We start from the raw sequence: 21,144 nt of genomic DNA on the forward strand, positions 1-21,144 counted from the left end.
AGAAGCAAAGTGCCTTTGACAGCTCTCTGGGATGATTCAGCCATGGAAAGTACCTCTCTGGGGGCAGAGCGGGTGATCAGGCAGCCAGGGTGCCCGCCCTCGTGTTTGCGGGCAAAGACTCAGGGCTGGGCTGGGGACGAGAGCGGGGATGGCTGGGCCGGCTGCAGCGTGGGCCGTGGGCTGCCGGGGCAGCGTCGGTAACAAAGATTTCTCCGGGGATCAGCGAGCAGCCGAAGGACACGCTGTGAAAACAAGCCGAGGCGGGAGGAGGTACAGCTGGGGAGCTTGGAGGGAGGAACGGCGCGAGGGAGGGCTTTCTGCGTTTGCCTCCCATTTCCGTGGGAGCAAGCGAGAGCCCTTTTGTCGCCAGCGCAGAGCACGAGCGCTGCGGGGCTCAGGCGCCAGCAGCTGTGTGCGGGCAGCGGCTCGGCCGTGGGGAGCGGGGCCGGGGCGCCCGCTGCAGCCCCCTGCAGCCCCCTGCTCGGCTCCAGACCCCCAGGCACCGCCGCAGCTTCGTCGACGCTGGCACACAGCTGGCCCCCGGCCCCAGCCGTCTGCCCAGGAACCCTCACGCCAACTGGGGCCCACTGGGCCAGCTCCTCCCTTCCCCACCAGCCGCCAATTGCTCCTTTAATTGCGTTAGTTCACATAGTCTGCTTCAGCCTTTTTATGGATTCCCTGAGCGTGGGGTAGGAGGGAGCATGAGATCATGCTCTGGCCTCCTGGGATTGCCTGGTTACCTCTGAAGCGAGCCCAGGAACTCGCTTTGGCTTCTGCGCCTTCGGAGAGCTGCTGCAGGCGGGCGGGGGGTGGCTGAGGGGTCCCGCACCAGCAGTTGGGGCGAGCAGAGAGGACGGCCTGATGTGAAGCCTGGTGGGACCCCGACCCTGGTGGGACCCCCACCCTGGGCCCTGCAGTGTCCCCGAGGCCAGCAGCTCCCTGCCTGGCCGTGGGTTCCTCTTTCCTGGGGTGCTCGCCCTGTGACTGCCCCCAGCATGGCAGGGTCTGGCCCCGCACCCCCCAGAGCGGCTCCCTGCACCCTCCTGCTGCCCTGGGACAGCCAGGTGGGGGGGCAGGGGGGCAGGGGCCAGGCCTGCCCAGCAAAGGGCAGAGCTTCTGGGGGCCTCCCGGGACCCCTGGCCCCATGAGCTCACCCTCCTCTTTGGCTCCCTTTCTCCACCTCCTGTTTTGCCCGAGCAGCTGCTGGGGCAGGCTGCATGTGGCCTCTCGCCCTGCCCCTCCGGCGGCACAGAGCCACCATTCAGAGCCCCCCCCCCCAGCCCCGGCCCTGCCTGAGGTCATCATTCCTGCATTTTTATTTTTACTTTTCTGCAAAATCACCCCCTCTGCTCTCCGCGTCCCCTTTTGTCTCCCCGAGGCTCCCAGACTCGTGCCGGGAGGCGGCGTGCCCTGGGGGGGAGCAGCGTGTTGGGGTGCTGGCAGCCCCCCGCGGGTGGGGGACGCCCTGGCTGTGGAGCTGCTCTGGGGGGCCCTGGGACAGCACCAGGACGCTGGGGCAGAGGCAGAGCGCGGGTGGTGAGCCCGGTGTTGGGGAAGGTCCCGGGGGCCAAGCTCCCGCTGGGAGCCCCATTGCTTGCGGCCAAACCCCTGCACCCGGGGTCCTCATCTGCAAATTGACGCTTCTCGCTGCGCCCCCCTGGTTTTAGCTCTTGCGTCCCCGAGCGTGTCCGGTCACTTGTCTTTGATGCAGCCGTCGGGCTGGCGTCAGCTGGTGACCCTGCGCTGGCCGAGAGCCTTCCCTGCCTCCCAGGAGCAGCCGGCGCTGGGTCACGCCGATCCTGCAGCTGGGAAAACAGCGTCGGGGGAGCCCCCACGCTGCCTGACTGTATTTTGAGGTGCTGCTGGATTGAAGGCTGCGGGGGGCTCACAGCAGCAGGTGAGGGTGGGCAGTGGCGGTGATTCGGCACAGGGGCTGGAGCCACAGCCCCCGGCACCCCGATGCTGGCGGCCTTTCGCAGAGGTTTGGGTGACATCCCTGCAGCTCCAGGGATGTCCGTGGTGGCCCCTGGCCCTGGGCAGAGGTTCCTGGGCCGGGCTTTGCAGTTAATTCACTGCTGTCACCCCCAGCAGGAAGCGCTGCCGGGACTAGCCCTCGGTGTTGGGTGTTAGAAGTGGTTCCAACTGTTCCTTGACAAACATGGGATTGTTTGGTCAGGGTTCATGCTGTGTTTTTTCAGTTCAACTTTAAAACTTGCTCAAAGCCAGAAGGAAAACGTTGTGTTTGTGCTTCCTCAGCATGCTGCCCCCCATGAAATTTCATTTCTCCTCACGGAAGAGGTTCTGGTTCCTTAATGCTCACCCTGAGTGTCTTAAATATCATTTTGAAACTGCCCCGTAGAGATGCCGTGCCACAAACGTGCGCCTCCGGGGAGTTCCTCCTTCACTGCGAGCAAGACTCAGCAGAAAGCTGAAACGGGGCTTTGGCTCTTGAACCTTCTCCTCTGCTCTGGGCTTCCTCTTTCTGTGTACAACGAGCTCTGCCCTGGGGCTCCTGGGCACCAGGGATGTGTTGGGGCCGGTGCTGATGGCTCCAGGCAGCCCACGGAGCATCCCGCGGGACGCGGCTCTCCCCCGGGCCGTGTGCCCTGTGCTGGCAGGCGCTGTCACCACCCGGCCTGCCGGGCCGCTGGGTCCCGCGTGGGCTCCTGCTGCTGCCTCACAGCACAGCCCCAGCAGCCGGACCCAAAGGGGCAGGGCCGACCCATCACGCTCAGCAAACCGGCGGCTCGGGGACATGGAGACTGCGGTCCTGCTCCCCAAAGCCTCGTCTGCAAGTTTGGTGTGTGCTTGTCGCGCGCGGGCGAGGCAGCCTGCAACTACGGGGAAGAAAGACAGAAGGATCTGAGGTCCCCGGTCTCGCCAGCACCGAGCCTCCCTGTGCCGGAGCCTCCAGCAAAGCCATCCCAGGCTCTGCGGCCCTGCCTGGGGTGCTGCTCTCCAGGCTCCGTGGCACAGTCATGCCAGGCCGCTGTGCTTGAGCAATAGCTGGATTTCACAAGTGCTTAATGAAGGGATGTTGCCTCTGGCAACTAGGACTTCCCTGGTTACAGGGAGGGATCTGCCCACATCAGCTGCTGAGGACTTCCCTTGCTGCTTCCAGAAAGGAAAATAAAAGCTAATCACTTCTAAATCACTTTTTCTTCCACCAGCTCTCGTAGTGGTGGCCAGGGAGCAGCAGGGCTGCTGGGCTCTGCAGAAAGCCCAAGGCAGCAGGGGGGCTCTGCCCTGCCCAGCCCTGCCCCACAGACTGCTGCCTCCCCGCCTCGCTGCACCCCCTCGTGCACCCGTCGTGAGCCCAAGAGCTGTGGCACCTGGGACCCCAGAAATTTTGCATCTGGCGCTCATCCGTGGTACAAGAGACATCTCCTGGGCATGGCTGCTGCTGGGCAGAGCTCTGGGGCTGGGGTCGGGAGGTGCGCGGGCACCCCTCAGTCCTCGATTCCGTCCCCCCTCGGCCCCGTTGTGGCCACCCAAGCTGAGGTGAGGGCCTCTTGGCCAGCCCCTGGGTGTGAGGTGACTTGGGATTTTCTTGCAGGAGGCAAAAAGACGTAACTTTAGCCCTTGTTGTGCCCCAAGGCTGTTCCACTGGTAATGCTACAACCAGTGACTTGGATGGGTCTGGGTCGTGCTGGTGGCAGTTATTAGGGCAGAGTAGGGGCCCCACGGGGCAGGACAGGGGCAGCCTTTGCTGGGTAGAGGGCAAAGCAACCGGGCAGGGCAAAAAGCAAACAACTGCCCCATAAACTCAGCCAGCAGCAGGGAGCTGAGGCCAGCAGCAGGGAGCCGAAGCCAGCGGCTCGTCTGTGCCCCGGGTGGCTGCTGCTGTGGGGAGGGGCTGCGTGCCCCTGGCACGGGGCTGGGGCCGTTACCTCCTGGTCCTTGCCGGCCTTCCCTGCTGCTTTGGGAGCGGGGCAGCGGCCAAGCAGGAAGCACCAGGCTGAGGGGATGCCCCGTGTGGGCTGCAAAAGCAGATCTGCATCCTGCTTCATCCGCAGTTCCCCTTTTGGTGTGGATATAAAGGCGGTGTGGGCAGAGAGAGCCAGGCAGCAGCACGGCAGCGTCGGGCAGCCAGGATGGGAGTGTGGAGCCTTTTGGTGGCCAGCACGGTGCTGGCTTTGGGCCTGGCGCTCACTGGAGCCACCAACCCTGGCTTTGTGGTCAGGATCACCCAGGCAGGCTTGGACTACGGTGGGTTCGGCTCCTGATCTCCCTCTTCTCTTGCAGGTGCTGGCGGCGGAGGTGCAGAGCCGGGTGCTCGTGCAGTTCCAGGGCAGGACAGGGACAGCCTCGGCCATGCGTGCCAAAGGCAGCATCGGCCTGATGTCCCCATCTGCCCCTGCCGCTGTCTCCATCGAGTCCGTGCAGAGCAGCCAGACCCTGCGGGGGGCTGGGGGCTGCGCTCAGGTGCCGATGGGGGAGACCCTGGCTCGAGGAGGCACAGGGCTGGTGGGGCAGGACGGTCCCGTGCTCATGGCACGCATCCAGGCAGCCGAGCCTGAGCCCCGGAGGAGCGAGCTGCGGTGGAGGGAGGCGGTGGGGAGGTGCCAGGAGGGAGGTGACGGAGATGGATGGGCTCTGTGTTGGGTTTATTGAGGCAGGCAGGGCCCCGGCTCCAGCGGAGCGCTGTTATGGATTGAAATACACTGTGAGAAACAGCTCATTTACCCAGCAGCTTTGCTAGCTGTCGGGAGAGGAGGACGTGACTCCCCTTCCCAGATGGATGCAGGGCTGCAGCACTCGCCCACGCCCCAGGACGGGGGCCCCACCTGGCTTTGCCCGCTGGCACCGGGCACGGAGCAGCACAGAGCCTGGGCACCTCCTGCACGGAGCCAGCCTGGCGGGCAGGGAGAGCCGGCACCAGCTCCTCCTTTCTCCTGCTGCCTGGCCACACCGCGCTGCCTGGCTGCCACCTTCCCCAGGGCTTGCAAGCGAGCAGACACCAGACAATGCCCGCACACTTGCAGGGCTCTGTGCTGCACCAAGATTAGCTTCAGCAACAGCTTGCACAGTGGAGAGCAGCCAGGCCACCGGTGTTTCCTTTAACCCTTTTGCCATGTGCCTGTTGCACGCTCCTGGCTCCCTTGGGAGGCCCGTGACCATGATGCTGTCCCTTTGCCCCCGCAGCCAAGCAGCACGGGGTTGCTGTGTTGGAGAAGGAGCTGGCCCAGCTGAAGCTGCAAGACATCTCAGGTGAATCCCGAATCCCGGTCTTGGGAAAGGTGCGCTACGAGATCTCCAGGTGAGCTCTGCCAGTGGCTTGGAGCGACTTGCTGCCCTCCCGGCCCCTGCGGGGAGCCTGGAGGGCCTCGGGGGAGCAGGGGGCCCCGGAGCAGTGAGGGCTGTCCTCTGCCCTGCAGCTCCCAAAATGTTGGCCCTGTCCTCGGTGAAGGGATGCCTCACCTCAGGAACCCACCTAGCATGAGCCCAGGCTGCGGGGTCCCGGGGTCCCAGCTCCTTGCCACCCCCTTGCAGCTCTCCTCCCGCTGCTGCCCTGGGTTTCCAGCACTGAGGAGCTGCTCTCACGGTGCCACAGGGACCGTGCTCCCAAAGGCACCGCTCTGCCCACGCAGTGCTGTTCCTTGGCAGGATGGGAGCTGGGGATGCTGCCGGCACGGTGCCTTCACTCCTGCCCTCCCCAGCTGGGCACCCAGTGTGAGGCACCCCCTCTCACATGCTTTTATTTTATTTTATTTTATTTTATTTTATTTTATTTTATTTTATTTTATTTTATTTTATTTTATTTTATTTTATTTTATTATTTTATTTTTTATATGTTAGGCTGAACCTTCGCAATTTCCAGTTGCCGCACTCGCAGATTTCCCTGGTCCCCAACGAGGGCCTGCAAGTCTCCATCTCCAACGCCTTTGCTGAGCTGGACGGGAACTGGCGTGTGAAGCTGCGCTTCCTGTGGGTACTCGGCTGTCCCTGCGCACAGCCCCTTCCCTGGCTCAGGCCCCTCACTCTGCATTTCCCTCCCTGGATCTGGGCAGGCTTTTTTCCCTCCTCTGCCTCCTTCGTGGTTTGGGCAGCTCTTGCTTTGTTACCTGCAGATGTCCTGACCCCCCCAGCTGGGCTGCAGCTGCTTTAGTCCCGCCGCCTGTGAGCCCCTAGCCCTGGGGGAGCACCGCAAGGTCCCTCTCCCCATGCCAGGGCACCCGCAGCTGGCCAGGCAGCGGTCATGCCTCTCGCAAATGGTCGGGGAGATAACGTGAGCGCCATCTCCCCTCTCATGGCACCTGGGCACATGGGGTTGGTCCCTCCTGCTTGTTTGAGCTGGGCTGGGGCTGGGAAGCAGCCCCCTGAGCACCCACGGGAACAGCCTGTGCAGAGGGTGCTGCTGCGCAGAAAGCTGCGGAAATGGGTGAAACGGGCTGGGAAGGAAGAGCTAGGCGGATGCTGAGAGCTGTGTGTGAACTCTCCCGCTCTCTGCCATCTCCCCTGCTTACTTTCAGATCTTTCTGTTTAAAGGCTACCTTGCTGTTGTGGTTTAACCCGGCCGGCAGCTAAACACCACACAGCCGTTCGCTCACCCTCCCCCCTCCCTCTCTGGGATGGGGGAGAGAAACGGGAAAGTGAAGCCTGTGAGTTGAGATAAAGACAGTTTATTAAGACAGGAAAAAAATAAATACAATAATGATAATAGTATTACTAATAATAATGTGTACGAAACAAGTGATGCACAATGCAATTGCTCACCACCCGCTGACCGATGCCCAGCCTATCCCCGAGCAGCCGCCCCCCACCCCGGCCAGCCACCCCTATATATTGTTTAGCATGACGCCAGATGGTATGGAATACCCCTTTGGCCAGTTTGGGTCAGCTGTCCTGGGTCTGTCCCCTCCCAGCTCCTGCTGCACCCCCAGCCTGCTCGCTGGCAGGACAGAGCGAGAAGCCGAAAAGTCCTTGGCCTGGTGTAAACACTGCTCTGCAACAATTAAAACATCAGCATGTTATCAGCGCTCTTCTCATCCCAATCCAAAACATAGCACCCTACCAGCTACTAGGAGGAAAATTAACTCTGTCCTAACTGAAACCAGGACACTTGCCTAGTTTATATTCCAATGAAATTCAGTCTCCTTGAGTTTAAAGGCCTTCTCGGTCTCCTCCGGATGCTCACTGCAAGCAGAGCCTGAGGCAGACAGATGCCTCTGCAAGCTCTGGGTCCCTGCACCAGGACCCACCGGTGACAACTGTCCCCTTTCTTGTCCTCCCTCTCCCTGCAGCCGGCACCATGGGTCATTCAACCTGAACGTGGAGCACATATACATCAAGACCACCCTGAAGCTGGGCAGAGATGCCTCTGGGAAGCCAACGATTGATGTCTCTGCCTGCAGCACCAGTATCTCCAATGTCCGCGTACGCTTTTCAGGCAAATTGAGGTAACATCACCGTGAAGGCCTAGAAATCCTGCGTGTTAGCCCAGCTGAGATGGGAAGGTGGCTGCCAGGCACAGTAGGTGCTTGAATCTGCTCTGAGTTTGTCCTGCTGTGGTTGCACATTTAAGGGAGAAGTTCTGGGGCAGTCACGAGACTTGTATGCATGTTGTTTACGAGCAGGTTTGTTTGCAAATGTAAACCCTGAGTCAAAGCTTGACTCCAGGCTGGCATGGGAATGGCATTCCCCAGTGTCCCACAGCTCCGGCGTCTCCCTTCCCTGCACAAATACTTCTGCAGCATCCTCTGAGATAGAGCAAAATTGACTCCCTCTCTGTTTTTCTCTGCAGTTGGCTTTACAACCTCTTCCATAAAACCATTGAGTCCAAACTGAAGAAAAACTTGGAGGACAAGGTACGTGAAAGAAGCTCGGTAGAGCTCCAGGCTTTCTGGTGATCTGTAGCCCTCACTTGTAGCAGCCGTTTCAAGGGCTCAGGTCACACCGACGGATTTAAGCAGGGCCAGAGCGTGCGGGCACATTGCTGATTTGGTGGAAGCTGTGAGGAATGGGCACATGCTAAGTGCAGCCCCATAGCAGCATGTGGCTCGGGCTGGATTCTAAACCTGCAGCGTTTGCCAAAGCCCAGTATAATTGGTTCCCAATTAACAAATACTTCTCTTTCCATGTGGTCAGTTAATTAGATCTTATGCCTCGGCCAAACTCATTGTAGCAGAGGAAACCCGCTCAGAGCCGCCCTTTAAATGGCCTGCACTCATCCGTGCTTTTGGGAGCAATAGGTTAGAAATCCTCTTCTCTGGATTTCAGCTGCTTGCCGTCTTGTTGTAATGGGGTGCACCAGGGAAGCCCTGGTACCTTCAGCCCTGTACAAAAGCCTACGTGCGGGAGACTCGCGTCAAGACATGGAAACAAGCTGTTAGCAATAATTACTACAAGGCTCGCTGGCATGAGCTGCAACCTCCCCGGCCGTGAACCTTGCTCGGGAAGGAGGCAGTTGGAGAGCAGGCAAATCCCACCCTGCCGCAGGTCGGGTCCTGGCCGCGGCGCATTTGGCTCTGGCCGACGCCATCTCGTGCTGCCTGGGGCCACCTGGAGCCCTGGCAGCAGATGGGCTGGCAGCAGGAGCGAGGCTGGGGCCGGGCAGAAAGGCTTTCATGCTGCGGTATCTCCTGGAAGGAGGCAGCTGGGGAATCTGCCCCGGCAGCCCGGCCGAGCCCCTTCGCCAGACACGCGTTTCTCCAGGGGCTTTCTCCCTGCTCGAGATGGAGCAGAGGAGAGGCCAGGGCTGGGAGTGCTGCAGGACCCTGCTCAGCCCTGTCCCTGCCCCGATCTTGCTCCAGCCACCTGTGGGCACCTGCAGCTCTTGCTGCGGGGCTGGGCAGCGCCCTGCCCCAGGGGCCAGGAGGGACCTGGGGGTCCAGCACCCGCAGACGAATACGGACTTGATGATCTCTGTAGGTCCCTTCCAAGTGAACTGTTCCGTCCTGCTCTATTCTATGATTCTGTGATTCTGTTCTACTAGGCAGGGGGACAAGCAGCTTACCAGCAGGCCTCTGCTGGTAAAGTCATGCCCAAGGCTCCGTCCCTCCTCTTCCTCCCCTGGCAGCACAACGCTGCCCCAGCTCCACAGCTGTGCTTTGTGGGTGCACAGGTAGGAGTGCTCCTGCCCCTTCAGGGGCAGATTAACTCTTTCAGTTGCTCTGCTTCTGCTAAGTCTTGGCTGCTCAGCTCAAAGCATTCCAGCGGAGACTGTAGGAAGTCTGAGGGCACAGCTGAGAATCCTTCAAAGGGCCTCAATGCAGCTAAAATGTGTGGGGAACCTGCTGTAAGCAGATGTTGGCAGGTATAAACCCTGCCTGTATCTCAGATACTTAATTAAGTACTGCCTGATGAATAGAGAAGAACGTCACTGTGTGCTCTTTTATTTAAGCAGGCTTTTGCAAAGAATACAAACAGCACTGGGCAGCAGAGCACGTGCCCGAGGCTTCCGCACGGGGCTGTGTGCCCCAGCAGAGCCAGGCTGCTGAGCTCCCTTGCCTTTGTTTCCCCAGGTCTGCGGAAGCCTGAGTAGCTCTGTCAGAAGATTCCTACAGCCTTACCTCCAGACCGTACCAGGTACCGCGCGAGCACTGCACGGGGCTTGGGGAGATTTCTTCCTAGCGTTTCCTGGCCACGGGGATGGTGTTTTACCTTGTGCCCACTCCATTTCTTTGTATTTCCGCACACGTGCCGGGAGCTGGGGAGCACCACACAGCAGAGTTGTCACCATGCACTCAGTCCTCCCACAGGGAGAGACGGTGCCGAGATGGGGCACCCGCACGCAGCCTCCCGGAGCCGTGCCCCAGGGCTGGTGGAGCGCGGGCTGCCTCGGCAAGTGGACCCGGATGGCGTCCAGGAATTAGTTTGCGTGGCTGAGAAACAGAGTGAAGAGGAAAATGCAACTTTTATTTCTAAACAGAAGCAGACGCATGTGAAACTGCTATTGTGCTGTTGTACCAGGAAGCCGGGGCAAGGCTCTGCCCAGGCGTCAGCGGAGGCAAGCTGCTCCTGGCTCTCGCTCACCCTCTGCCCCGTGTCTTGCAGTCACAGCCAAGATAGATACCACGGTCGGGATCGATTACTCCTTGACAGCACCCCCGGTTGCCACTGCCCAGTTCCTCAATGCGGACCTGAAGGTGAGAGGCTGCCCGCGGGGACCTCGGTGTGGCTGATGCCATTGCAGGGCGCAGGAGGGAGGCGGGGGTCAGTCACCGCCTGCAAACGCCGTTCCCCAGCGTGGCTGAGCCCCACCAGCCCTGCTTCACCCACTCCCGTCCTTCCAGGGCGAATGCTTCTCCCTGGCACAGCACACCGCCATCCCCTTCACGCCGCCAGCGCTGGCCTTCCCTCCCGATCACAGCCGCATGGTTTACTTCGGGGTCTCCAGCTACTTCTTCAACACCGCCAGCTTCGCCTACCACACGGCTGGGGCACTGGTCTTTGAAATCACAGACTCCATGGTAAGGAGGCGAGGTGGGATGGGGTCAGCGGCTGGCAGACTCGCAGGGCTCCTCTGCGCCGTGTTCTCCTCCACACTTCCCCATGGAGCTGCGCTGGGCGCAGAGCAGGGGCTGAGATGTCCTTGCTGCACGCACGAGGTGCACGAGGGGCTGATCCTGCCCCAGCGCCGCGCTGCGTTGCCGGGCAGTAACCGTCCTCCTCCCGCAGATCCCGAAGGACATCGAATTCCGTTTGAACACCTCCACCTTCGCGGCCTTCCTTCCCCAGGTGAGCCCCAGCCCTGCCCGGCACAGGCTCTGTGCGAGGCGGCCCCCCAGAGAGCCCAGCCCCAGGTTCCCAGTGAGGGGGAGCCACAGCGGGGCCGCGCTCTGGGTGCTGCATCCCTGCACCCCGTGGGCTGCTGGCATGGGAAGGAGCTCGGCAGCAGCAGGCTGCAGAGCCACGGGAGGTTTTGTGCTGCGGTTCCTCCCCTCTCCCTGCTCCTTTGCAGCTGGACGAGATGTACCCCAACATGCCGATGAAGTTGAGGCTGTCCACTCCCTCCGCCCCGTTCCTGAGCATCGGACCAGACGGGGTCTCGCTCCAGCCTGTTGTGGACATCCAGGCTTACGCCATCTATCCCAACGGCAGCCTGGCCCCCCTCTTCCTCCTCAGCTTGGTGAGTTGGGGTCCAGGGCTGCCGTGGTGCCCCGTGAGCGCTGCCTGCACCTCAGTGAGCAAAGGTGGGAGCTCCCGAGCTGTGCAGCACCCTCCCGTTGTGTTTGGCGATCCTGGGCCATCCGTGCCGTGCTCCTGCTGAGAGGTGCCTCCTGAAAGCAGCCCAGTCGGGTACATGGAGCACCCCAGCACAAATACCCGAGCTCACAAACGCCGGTTTTCACGCTGGGTGCGAGCGGGGCCCTGACTGCAGGGCGGTCTGGCTGCCTTTGGGCTGCTCTGAGCCGTTCCCCTTGCGCCCGTTTCGGGGCGAGCTGGGTGGGCACTGCCAGAGCTCTGCCTCTTTCCCCAGACAGGCAACGTGTCTGCCACCGCCGACGTGAGGTCCGGCCGCATGGTTGGGAGCCTGGCCCTGGGCAGGTGAGCTGCAGGTCCCGGTGAAGCTGCTGCTGAGGGGGGTGCCGGGGATGGGGACCTGGGGCAGAGGGGATGAGCTGCGGCTGGAGGGAGCGGGACAGGCACGGGCACTGCAAAGCACCGCTTCTCTCTGCACAGGATGAAGCTCACGCTGAAGCATTCAGATGTCGGCACTGGCACTTTCAAGGTAAGCTGTCCCTGACCACGACCAGAGACCCCAGCATGGAGGTGGGAGCCTGCCAGGTGCTGAGGAAAGGACTCACCCCCTCGCACGCACCACCAAGGGATGCTGACCCCACGGGCACCTCCCGTACCAGCCTGTGAGACTGGGCGAGGGAGCAGAGCCGGCCACTATCCCCTTTTTCACCCCTGTGCTTCCTACTCCACCAGCATGGCCCAGACAAAACCGCAGGTCTCTGGTGATGTGCGCACCCATCCCAGCTTCTCCTTTATTTTACTCTTCCTAATTATCCTCTGGGATCTGGTCACCTGCTCTCCCACAGACTAAGCTCTTTTCCTTCTCCCTCTCTCTGCATCTCCAGGTGAAAATGATGCAGTCAATAATGAACATAGTTGCCTCCAGTGTCCTGCTCCCACGTCTTAATGGTAATAACCTGCTGAGGGGAATGGGGCTGCCGGAACAGACACCAGTCAGGTCACTCTGTCAGGGCAGGCCCAGTTTGTTAACTGAGCCCCTGCTGCCAGGCCTGCTCAGAAGGTAAAACCTGCAGAGAGGAGGCAGCAGCAGCAGCGCCTGGCGTGTCTGGGGTTGGCAGAGGAGGGCTGCGGGTAACCGAGTGCGGGAGCCTCTCCGCACTGTGACACGCATCCAGAAGTGAACGCAATGGAAAAAATGAGCCTGACACACATCCTAATGCGTTCCAGACCCTCTCCCCCGCCCGCTGCTTCTCATTACAGCTGAACAAATCAGCCCAGAGCGGGGCCGGAGGCTGCCAGGGGCCCCAGGGGCACAGCACAACGTGAAGCCCCCAGACCTTAGTGTAGCCTGGAGGAGCTCCCTCTGCCTTCCCAGGGCCTGGGGGGGCAAAGGAAGGGCCGGGGGTAGGAAGTGGCCTCAGCTTTGCACAGCCCCTTGCTCCCTCTTGCTTCTCGTTCCAACACAGCCGTGTGTGTTTTCTTTTCCAGAGAGATTAGGTAAGGGCTTCCCTCTGCCACTGCCAGCCCAAGTACAGCTCTCCGACCTCCTCGTGCAGTTTCATGAGGTGAGTGGAGGGTCCGGAGCCTGTCCTGCCACTCGCCCCCGAGAGGCGGGGGTCAGGCGAGGTGCCCCGAGAAGGGGGATGAAGCAAATTTCATGCACAGCGGTGGCTCAGGCAGGGCTGCGTTCTGCAGATTTTAAGACCGGGGCCTGACTTTCCCACGCCGCTTTTTATAGTCAGCAGAGCTCCGGGGCAGCTCAGCCGCGAGCCTGACGGGGCTCTGCGTGTGGCGGCTGAGTAGCTGCAGCCCAGGACGCGGCTGCGTGCGGTGGGACCCAGGCAGGAGGGAGGAATCCTGCGCGTTGGGAGGCCTGGGGAGGCCCCGGAGGAGTGCCACTGACTGGATGCTGGATGTTTATGGCGGGGTGTGGCTGTGAAACGTCTTCGGAGCCCCTCCGGAGCTAAAATTAGCCAGCAAGGATGGCAGAAGCACAATGCCCACGCTCCCTCCCCAAAGCGGGCGGGTGATGAGCAGGGCTGGCTCCAGCAGCAAAGCAGCTGCAAGGACGCATCGCAGACTTCCTCTCTCCTTCTCCTAGAATTTCCTGCTGTTTGGAGCAAACGTTCACTACCAGCCCAGGCAAGGCAGATAGATGACCAAGGCGACCTTCAGCACCGACAACGCCCCCCTCTCGCCCGCCCCGTGCCGCCCCTCCGAGGGGACCCGCTTCCCATCCCGCGCCCCTGGCTCCCAACCCCGGCTCCCCCCCGCCGTCCCCGCCGCCGAGACAGCGAACGAACGGTTCTGCCAGGACGTGACTCATCGGCCGCCCCAGCCCGAGCAGCCAGAGGACAAACCGCAGACGCGCAGGCGAGGGCCAGAAGCGCCCGAGGGGCCGAGCCCCGCGGCCCGGGCTGGGCTGAGGGGGCCACGGGCTGCGGGGGTCCCCGCCCACCCCAGGTCGCCGCTGCTGCGGGTCCTGGGCCCTCTCCTGCCCCGGCCCCGAGGAGCCACCGACCACCAGCTGCTGGGGCCGACAGAGCCGAGGCTCGGGCCGAGGCCTGGCGGCGGCGGCTCCCCCTCCTGCACGTGCTTCACCTTCACCGAGCGCTTCCCCGCGGTGCTGTACAAAGCCTTGCTCAGCCGGGGGGCTTCCAGCGCCCTCGCGGAGGCTGCGCCCCGCTCTGAGCCTTTCTATAAAATACCACATGGAAATCACTCGTGTCACCGCGTTGTTATAGCCCCCTTCGCGCACCTTCCAGCGGGGCGGAGAGGTGGCCGGGAGGGCCTTTCAGGACACCCTCGTGCCCCTCGCCTGACAGCACAGCGCGGACAAGCCCGCTCCTCCCTTCATTGCTCCTGTCCCGGGGGGGAACCGCAGGGGCCGGGCCAGCCCCGCCGGAACGGTGCCGGCGCGGAACGCGGGGCCGCGGGGCGGGGACGCGGCGGGGCCGCTGCTGGCGGCGCGCACCGGGGCCGCTCGGCTCGGCCCGGCCCGGCCCCCGCCGCCTCCGCCTCCGCCCCGTCCCGGTCCCGGTCCCGGTCCCGGTCCCGGTCCCGGTCCCGGTCCCCGGTCCCCGGCCCCGGTCCCCGTCCGGCCCCGGCTCCCCGCCGGGCTCGGCCATGCCGGGCTGGGGCCGCGTGCTGCGGGCGGCCGGGCGCCTCCGCTCGGTCGCCGCCAGCCCCGGGGCCGCCCGCGGAGCGAGCCGCGGGCCCGGCGAGCGGCCGGGGGGGCGCGGGGCCGCGCTGCCCGCGGGGCCGGACCTGCGGCACTTCCTGAGAGCCGCCGCCGTGCCGCCGCCCGCCGGGGAGCCGCGGCCCGAGCCGGAGCGGGGCGCTGCCGCCGGGCCCGGCACAGGTCGGTGCCGCCGGGCCCTGCCCTGCCCTGCCTGCCCTGCTCTGCCCTGCCCTGCCCTGCCAGCACCGCCGGCCCCGGGCCCTTGCGGCCCTGGCAGCCAGGCCGAGGCCAGCCCGAAGCTCCGGTGGGGCTCTCGGCGGAAGAGCTGCGGGGCTGCGGGCCCTGAGAGCGGCCCCGGCGCGAGGAGGAGGCCAGCTCGGCGGCCGCACGCTCGCTGCTGCGTCCCCACTCCACGGAGATGCGCAGGGCAGCGGCCTGCGCCGTGCCTCCCGGGACGCTGCGGGTGCCAGCAGCAGCTGGGGCAGAGCTCCCAGGCCGCAGTGCCCGGAGGAGAGGGGCGTTCGTTGCGCCCAGTGCTGGGGCTGAGCAGCGCAGTAGCTTCGGCCTCTCCGCAAGCCACCGTCCAGGCCTCTGGTGCTGGAACGACGTGCTCGGAGGCACTCGGGTTTCCCAGTGCCGCTAGCAGAGCCTGCTTTAATTTTGGCTTGCCTTTTCTGTATAGGCTGGAAGGGAAAGCGCCTTTTCTGTATAGCCTGGAAGGGAAAGCGCCTTTTCTGCGGCTCGCCTGTTGCGGGACTGCAGCTTCCTTCCCGTGGAGGAGATCACAGAAGGAGCTTGTAAACGGGAGATTGATTCAGGGCAGACATCTGCGTCACCCCCATCTCTGTCTTTGTTGCAGTGTACCTGGAGACCTATGGCTGCCAGATGAACGTCAACGACACTGAGATCGCTTGGGCTATCCTGCAAAAGAACGGCTACACGAGGACAAAGGACGTGGATGAGGTGAGGTGCCTCGGCAGCTCTTCTGTAAAGCAGGCCTGGGAGAGCTTCACACCGCCACCGAGTCCCAGGTTTTATCTTGAGTGCCGTCCCACAGGGTGGTGGGATGTGTGCGGTGAAGGAAACTACTGAACAAGCCTGCTAGAAAGCTGCAGGGTTTTTGTTTTGTTCTGTTTTCCTTTAAACTGCTGGGTTCCCTCTCAGCTGGGGGGGGACTGGACGCAGTGGGATGCTCCTGACTTATCCTCACCTGAGTTTACTTGTGCTGTTTTGTGGAAGGCTCTGCTTGTTTTCTGCTAAGTTTTCTTGCAACTTTGGTCGTTGAAACGCAGAGTGTTTTTAGACAGATCCTTTTTGCTAAGTGAAGTGAGTTTTATAGTCTACTTGTTCAGGTTGTGTGTGCGGTTTTTACAATTTCTCCTTCCTTCTCTGTCATCCTCAATCTAGGCAGATGTGATTCTGCTTGTTACCTGTTCTGTGAGGTAAGGAAACTTTTGTCACTGCTGTTTTTTGGATGGTTTTAAAGGAATTGCAATTTGAAAACTGAGGAGATAAATACATTGTGTAATGAAAACAGCAGGCAGATGTGAAACTGCCCATTTAGCTTAGGCCAGAGCTAGTTGATGTTATGATACATAACGCTAATTGTGCAATTAATTACTGTGGAGTGAGAAAAAGCTCCTTGGTAGTGTGCGCTGTGTCTATATCTCATGGGCAGTGAGAGACTCACACATGTTTGTGCTTGGATGATTTTTGTTTTTTTACTTTTTGACTCTTGTGTTCGGTTGAAGTGCCTGTCTCTTTAGTACAAGGCCTGTACTGCAAAAAATTGGGAAACCGATTTAGGGTATATTTGGGATAAAATGTATAGGGAACTTTGCTTGTTTTTTTCCTGCATGCAGATGTTGAACGTGCACTGTCCCTCGCAAGGTAGCTGGTATTTGCTGGCTAAGGCAGACTTTTTCTCTGCAAGAGCTTAGTGTGGGAGTTGTTTCTGAAGCGTTGAGGTTCCTAAGCAAGCAAAATGGCAGCAGATAAGTCAAGACATAATCTACACAGCACAGAAAGCGCTTCCACGTACCATCAGATCCATCAGGGGGATGATTCTTGGTTCCCTGTCTTCAGTTCAATTCTCCCCTGAAAGCACTTGAGCTGCTTTGAGCTGCTTTGAGCTGGAGGACTGTCGAAGTGCAGCAATGGGACTAACCCCTGCTTTCCTGCTTCCCAGGGAGAAGGCTGAGCAGGCTATCTGGAATCGCCTGCGGCACCTCAAGGCACTGAAAGCCCGGCGGCACCAGGATCGGCCGCCTCTCCGCATCGGGATTCTAGGTACGTGGTGGGCTGTGCGGCGGTGGGGAGCACGCGCTGTTGTGCCACATCCCATCACGCTGCGTTTCCTCTCCCCTCTGGTGGCATCAGGCCTTTTCCGCGGGGTGAAAGCAGGTAGCGAAGGGGTGCGGCAGGCTGACCGAGGGTGGGCACGTCCTCACAAGGACCCTTGTCCTTTGGTGGCAGGATGCATGGCTGAGAGGCTTAAGGAGGAGATTCTGCACAGGGAGAAGCTAGTCGATATCGTGGCGGGCCCCGACGCGTATCGTGACCTTCCTCGGCTGCTGGCCGTGGCTGAGTCTGGGCAGCAAGCTGCTAACGTCCTGCTGTCGCTGGATGAGACTTACGCAGATATTCTGCCTGTCCAGACTAGCGCAGGTGGCACGACAGCATTTGTGTAAGTACCTTACTTCCTGTGCACGTTTCTGTGGTTTTTGTTTGGAAATACTGCTGTCCAGAACAGACGTGCCAGTGACAGCAGCTACCCAAAACAGGCAGTGCCTGGCCGCACTCACTCCCGGCAGCCCAGAGGCACCAGTTTACTGGACTCTGTTTGCTGTCTCTTTGCTATGCGACTGGGCCCTGGAGAGACTGCCCTGTGCTCTGGCTGGCTGCAGGCTCCTCTTACTGGCCTTTGAGGATGTTGGTTGTTGGCTGTCTAAGCCTGTTGCTGCACCGAGTGATTCCTGTCCCACTGACGTTTGTGCCTTTCTGAGTTTGTGCCTCTCTCATCCCCTGCCTTCTGCTATGTGCTGTCCCAGGTTACATATAACTCTTCTAATGCTCCGTGCGTTGTAGTTTTTGTGGGGTTTATTTCCATTTGTCTGGATTTGATAATCAGATTCCCAACCAATGAAGTCAGATTCTGCTCAGTGTGGCCATAGCGTACAGAGGGACAGTTGTCACCCTCTGGAGGAGCAGAGTGCGGAAGGATCTGTCATCACTGCCACATTGCAGTGCAAGTCTGCATCCCGTAAGTTGCTTTCCGAGTTTCTTGGAAATGTGCGTGGAAAATCAGGAGGTGTCAGGTAGGGGGCAAGTAGAAGCCAGCTCTGATGGGAATGGTGCGTAAGGGAAAGCTGCAAAGCTGCATTCAGAGTTGGTGCTGTGCGTGCTGCAGACAAGTTGGCTGAAGGCAGCAGTGCTGGGCCAGGCCAAAGCAGGGCAGGATGCCACGTGGATGACTCTTCCGGCGAGATCGTATTGTGACCTGTGCTTCACCTCCCGGCAGATCTATCATGCGGGGCTGTGACAACATGTGTAGCTATTGCATTGTGCCCTTCACCCGTGGCCGCGAAAGGAGCCGCCCCATCGCTTCCATTCTGCAGGAAGTGAAGATGCTCTCAGATCAGGTGAGGCAGAGCTCTCTTCCCACGTGTCCCAAATCATGTGCCGGTTCTCAGTGACTGTATTTTCAGTGACACCTCTGACTGATGACACAGCCTCCGCCTCTGGAGACAACGTTGCAGTAGGGCTCCTCCAGTTGCTGTTTGATTTCCATTGCAGTGCTCTGAGACAGACAGGGCAGGGGAGGGTTCCCCCTGGGGACTCTTCCTCAAGTAAAAGCAGAACCATGGCTGCCAGCGCAGCTCCTGTATGGACAAACAGTGCAGTCCTGTATGGTTATGTTTTTTCCTCTCTGTTTCTCTTTGTAGGGGGTGAAAGAAGTGACTCTTTTGGGTCAGAATGTCAACAGCTTTCGAGATATGTCTGAGGTGCAGTTTCAGACAGCTGCTGCCCCTGTCCTCAGTCGTGGCTTTAGCACCGTCTACAAAGCTAAGCCAGGAGGATTGCGTTTTGCGCATCTCCTAGACCAGGTTTCCAGAATTGATCCAGAAATGAGGATCCGTTTCACTTCTCCACACCCCAAGGATTTTCCTGATGAGGCAAGTGTGAAATAAATACCTGGACCTCTGCTTGCAGGCAGGCATCTGTGATCTGCTAGATGCGGGCTGTGCTCCCTTCCCAAAGGGAACCAGAGAGTCACAGAATGGGAACGGCAGCTCCTGGGAAGGGGGATGTGTGTGCTAAAGCTGGCAGGTTTTCAACTTGCTGAATTTTACCTGGGGGAGACTCTTCGCTTTGGCATTCTGGTAGAGTTGAGCTGTCCATGACGTTGTCTCCCGAATGCCCATCACAGGTCCTGCAGCTTATCCAGGAGCGACACAACGTCTGCAAACAGCTTCATCTCCCAGCCCAGAGTGGAAGCACACGAGTCCTGGAGGCCATGCGACGAGGGTGAGTGATGGCCACGGGGAGCCTGATGAGCTGATCCCTGAGTTAGGGTGCTGGTTTCTCCTCACCAACATCTGGGTTTTCTGATCAGCAAATCCACGTGTTGTTCATTGTAGATACACAAGGGAAGCATATTTAGAGCTGGTACATCACGTGCGTGACTCCATTCCAGGTAGGGACTCCCTTTGGGCTGATCTGAGCTCAGCACGGCTGTATCTTACTGTCCTTTCTTGAGTGAAATGTTCCTCTCTTCCTCGAGTGAGTTGTAGGTCTGTGTCTCTGTGACAGGAGTGAGTTTAAGCAGTGATTTCATTGCGGGTTTCTGTGGGGAGACAGAAGAAGATCACCAGCAGACCGTGTCCTTGCTGCGGGAAGTCCGCTACAACGTCGGCTTCCTGTTCGCTTACAGCATGAGACAGGTGAGTGCAAGACCTGACGAAGAAGAGTCTTTGTACATCTGCTGGTTAGACCTGGCTCTGATCTCAGATTGTCTGGTTGTTGAAAAGCCGCACTTGCTTTGTCTGTTTACAGAAAACCCGGGCCTATCACCGGCTGCAGGACGATGTGCCTGCAGATGTAAAGCAGAGGCGTCTGGAGGAGCTCATTGCTGCCTTTCGAGAGGAGGCTGCAAGAGCGAATGAGGCGATGGTGGGCCAGTCTCAGCTGGTGCTGGTGGAAGGGGTGAGCATGCCTGAAACAGTTGTCGTTCTCCCGTCTTGTGGTACAAGAGACTCTTAGGCTGTAGACTACAGTAATCACTTCTGACCTTTCCCCACACAATCCGGAGACTCCAAGACCACGTGCACACACTTAAGTGGTCAGCCTGGTTTTCCAGAGCACTGAGCTGAGCAAAAAGTGGTGCCAAGTAAATTCGTAATCCCTTTGGTTTAGGGCTTTAGCCACTTTGCTTCTAAAATCCTTGGTCCAAATACAAAGGCAGGCATCGGACTGCCATAGCACTTTGTTACATGTCCTGCTTAAGTGTGGAACGTGGACTTTAATACTGACAATAGTGCTCAATTAATTTCTGATACAATGAAACCCAGCAGTGAATCAGAGCTATTGCCATGCAGGTAATGTTCCCTGTCTTCCCTCCAGCCCAGCAAGCGCTCTGCCTCGGAGCTGTGTGGGAGGAACGATGGCAACATCAAAGTGATCTTCCCTGATGCCGAGATAAAGGATGCCGCAGGCTGCAAGGCTCTGGTCAGAGCCCAGCCAGGGGACTATGTTTTGGTGAAGGTGACCTGCCTGTAATTCTTGTTTCCTTAGGCTCTTTTTTCTGCGCAGTGCTGTTTCCTACAAGAGCTGCTGCCCAGAGAGCCTAAAATTAGAATGGATCCTCCTCGGCCTATTTGTTCCTGAGGAATGTTGTGCTGTTTCTTTCAGGTGACCTCTGCCAGTTCTCAGACCTTGAAGGGAGTTCCGCTTTGTCGTACCACCCTTGCCTGCTCTACAGCGTGACACTGTCCAGTGGCAGCAGGGATAACTCAAAAGTAGCACGTTTTCCCCAGGAAGAAACAACAAAGTTTGGACAGGTGGAGATGGGGCAGAAAGAGCGATGTGTTGTATTTTATCTATACATATTAGGCATATCTACATTTTGGGTACAACCTGCCCCCTATAGATCTGTGCAAGTTTGTAGACAAAAGGGATGGAAGCTGTGCATGGATGCGCCAAACCCAAGTGCTGCGTGATCTAGTGTTTTCACTTGCTGTCAGGCTTGGCCCACCCTTGGAGTGCTGCAGGCCTGTCCTCTAACGCAGCCCAGCCTGAGAAATTTATGTCTGCAGGGCAGATCATTCCTCATAGCTCCGCTGAATTTAGGAGCTGCAAAAACTGGGAGAACCTAGAAAACACAACTCTAGTAACTGCTGGAGAATCGCAGAACTGCCAAAGGGATGAACAACTTGAAGAACAAGATTGTTGAGAAGATTGTGATGAATTCTTTCCAAATAATAAATTCCTCAACTGCAAAATGTTTGGAAGGGGGAAGTAAGAACTTGCACTGTGCCTTTGTGATGGAATGTAACACCAAACTGTGGAATATAAAATGTTGTTTAATGAGCATGAGTGGTGGTTAATCTGTTTTATCTGAGGCTGAAGGAATGCAGCCTTGCCCTTGCTCTGGTGTTATTTGATTCTAGGTTTTCCCTGCCTCCAGGTCTAAGGGAATGCACTGGAAGGACATAGCTTCCACATTAGCATTATCTCTCTAGCCTTTGAAATCTTTAGCTACATCATTGTGCTCCTGTCCTGTGGTATGTCCTTCCCTTTTGGTTCACGAGAAGGAAGAA

General features: G+C 59.3%; 2 protein-coding genes across 2 annotated transcripts; both read left to right on the top strand.

The window, feature by feature from the left end:
* The first annotated feature begins 3,769 nt into the window (after positions 1-3,769).
* Positions 3,770-13,866, top strand: LOC310882781 (bactericidal permeability-increasing protein-like). Its single transcript, XM_083802001.1, has 15 exons — positions 3,770-4,209; positions 5,146-5,260; positions 5,800-5,928; positions 7,245-7,400; positions 7,745-7,808; positions 9,465-9,528; positions 9,997-10,088; positions 10,236-10,412; positions 10,621-10,680; positions 10,904-11,071; positions 11,423-11,490; positions 11,626-11,674; positions 12,030-12,093; positions 12,634-12,710; positions 13,247-13,866. Exons 1-15 carry the CDS (start codon positions 4,095-4,097, stop codon positions 13,298-13,300), a joined length of 1,452 nt encoding a protein of 483 aa, XP_083658127.1. The 5' UTR covers positions 3,770-4,094; the 3' UTR covers positions 13,301-13,866.
* A 390-nt stretch (positions 13,867-14,256) lies between these two features.
* Positions 14,257-20,915, top strand: CDK5RAP1 (CDK5RAP1 mitochondrial tRNA methylthiotransferase). Its single transcript, XM_083801998.1, has 13 exons — positions 14,257-14,506; positions 15,186-15,289; positions 15,734-15,768; positions 16,515-16,615; positions 16,802-17,012; positions 17,847-17,967; positions 18,271-18,501; positions 18,756-18,853; positions 18,967-19,022; positions 19,139-19,269; positions 19,382-19,531; positions 19,949-20,089; positions 20,237-20,915. The coding sequence occupies exons 1-13, from the start codon at positions 14,272-14,274 to the stop codon at positions 20,309-20,311; spliced, it is 1,689 nt and encodes a 562-aa protein (XP_083658124.1). The 5' UTR covers positions 14,257-14,271; the 3' UTR covers positions 20,312-20,915.
* The last annotated feature ends 229 nt before the right edge of the window (positions 20,916-21,144 follow it).

Source organism: Anser anser (assembly GCF_964211835.1).
Source record: "Anser anser genome assembly, chromosome: 16".
NCBI lineage: Eukaryota > Metazoa > Chordata > Aves > Anseriformes > Anatidae > Anser > Anser anser.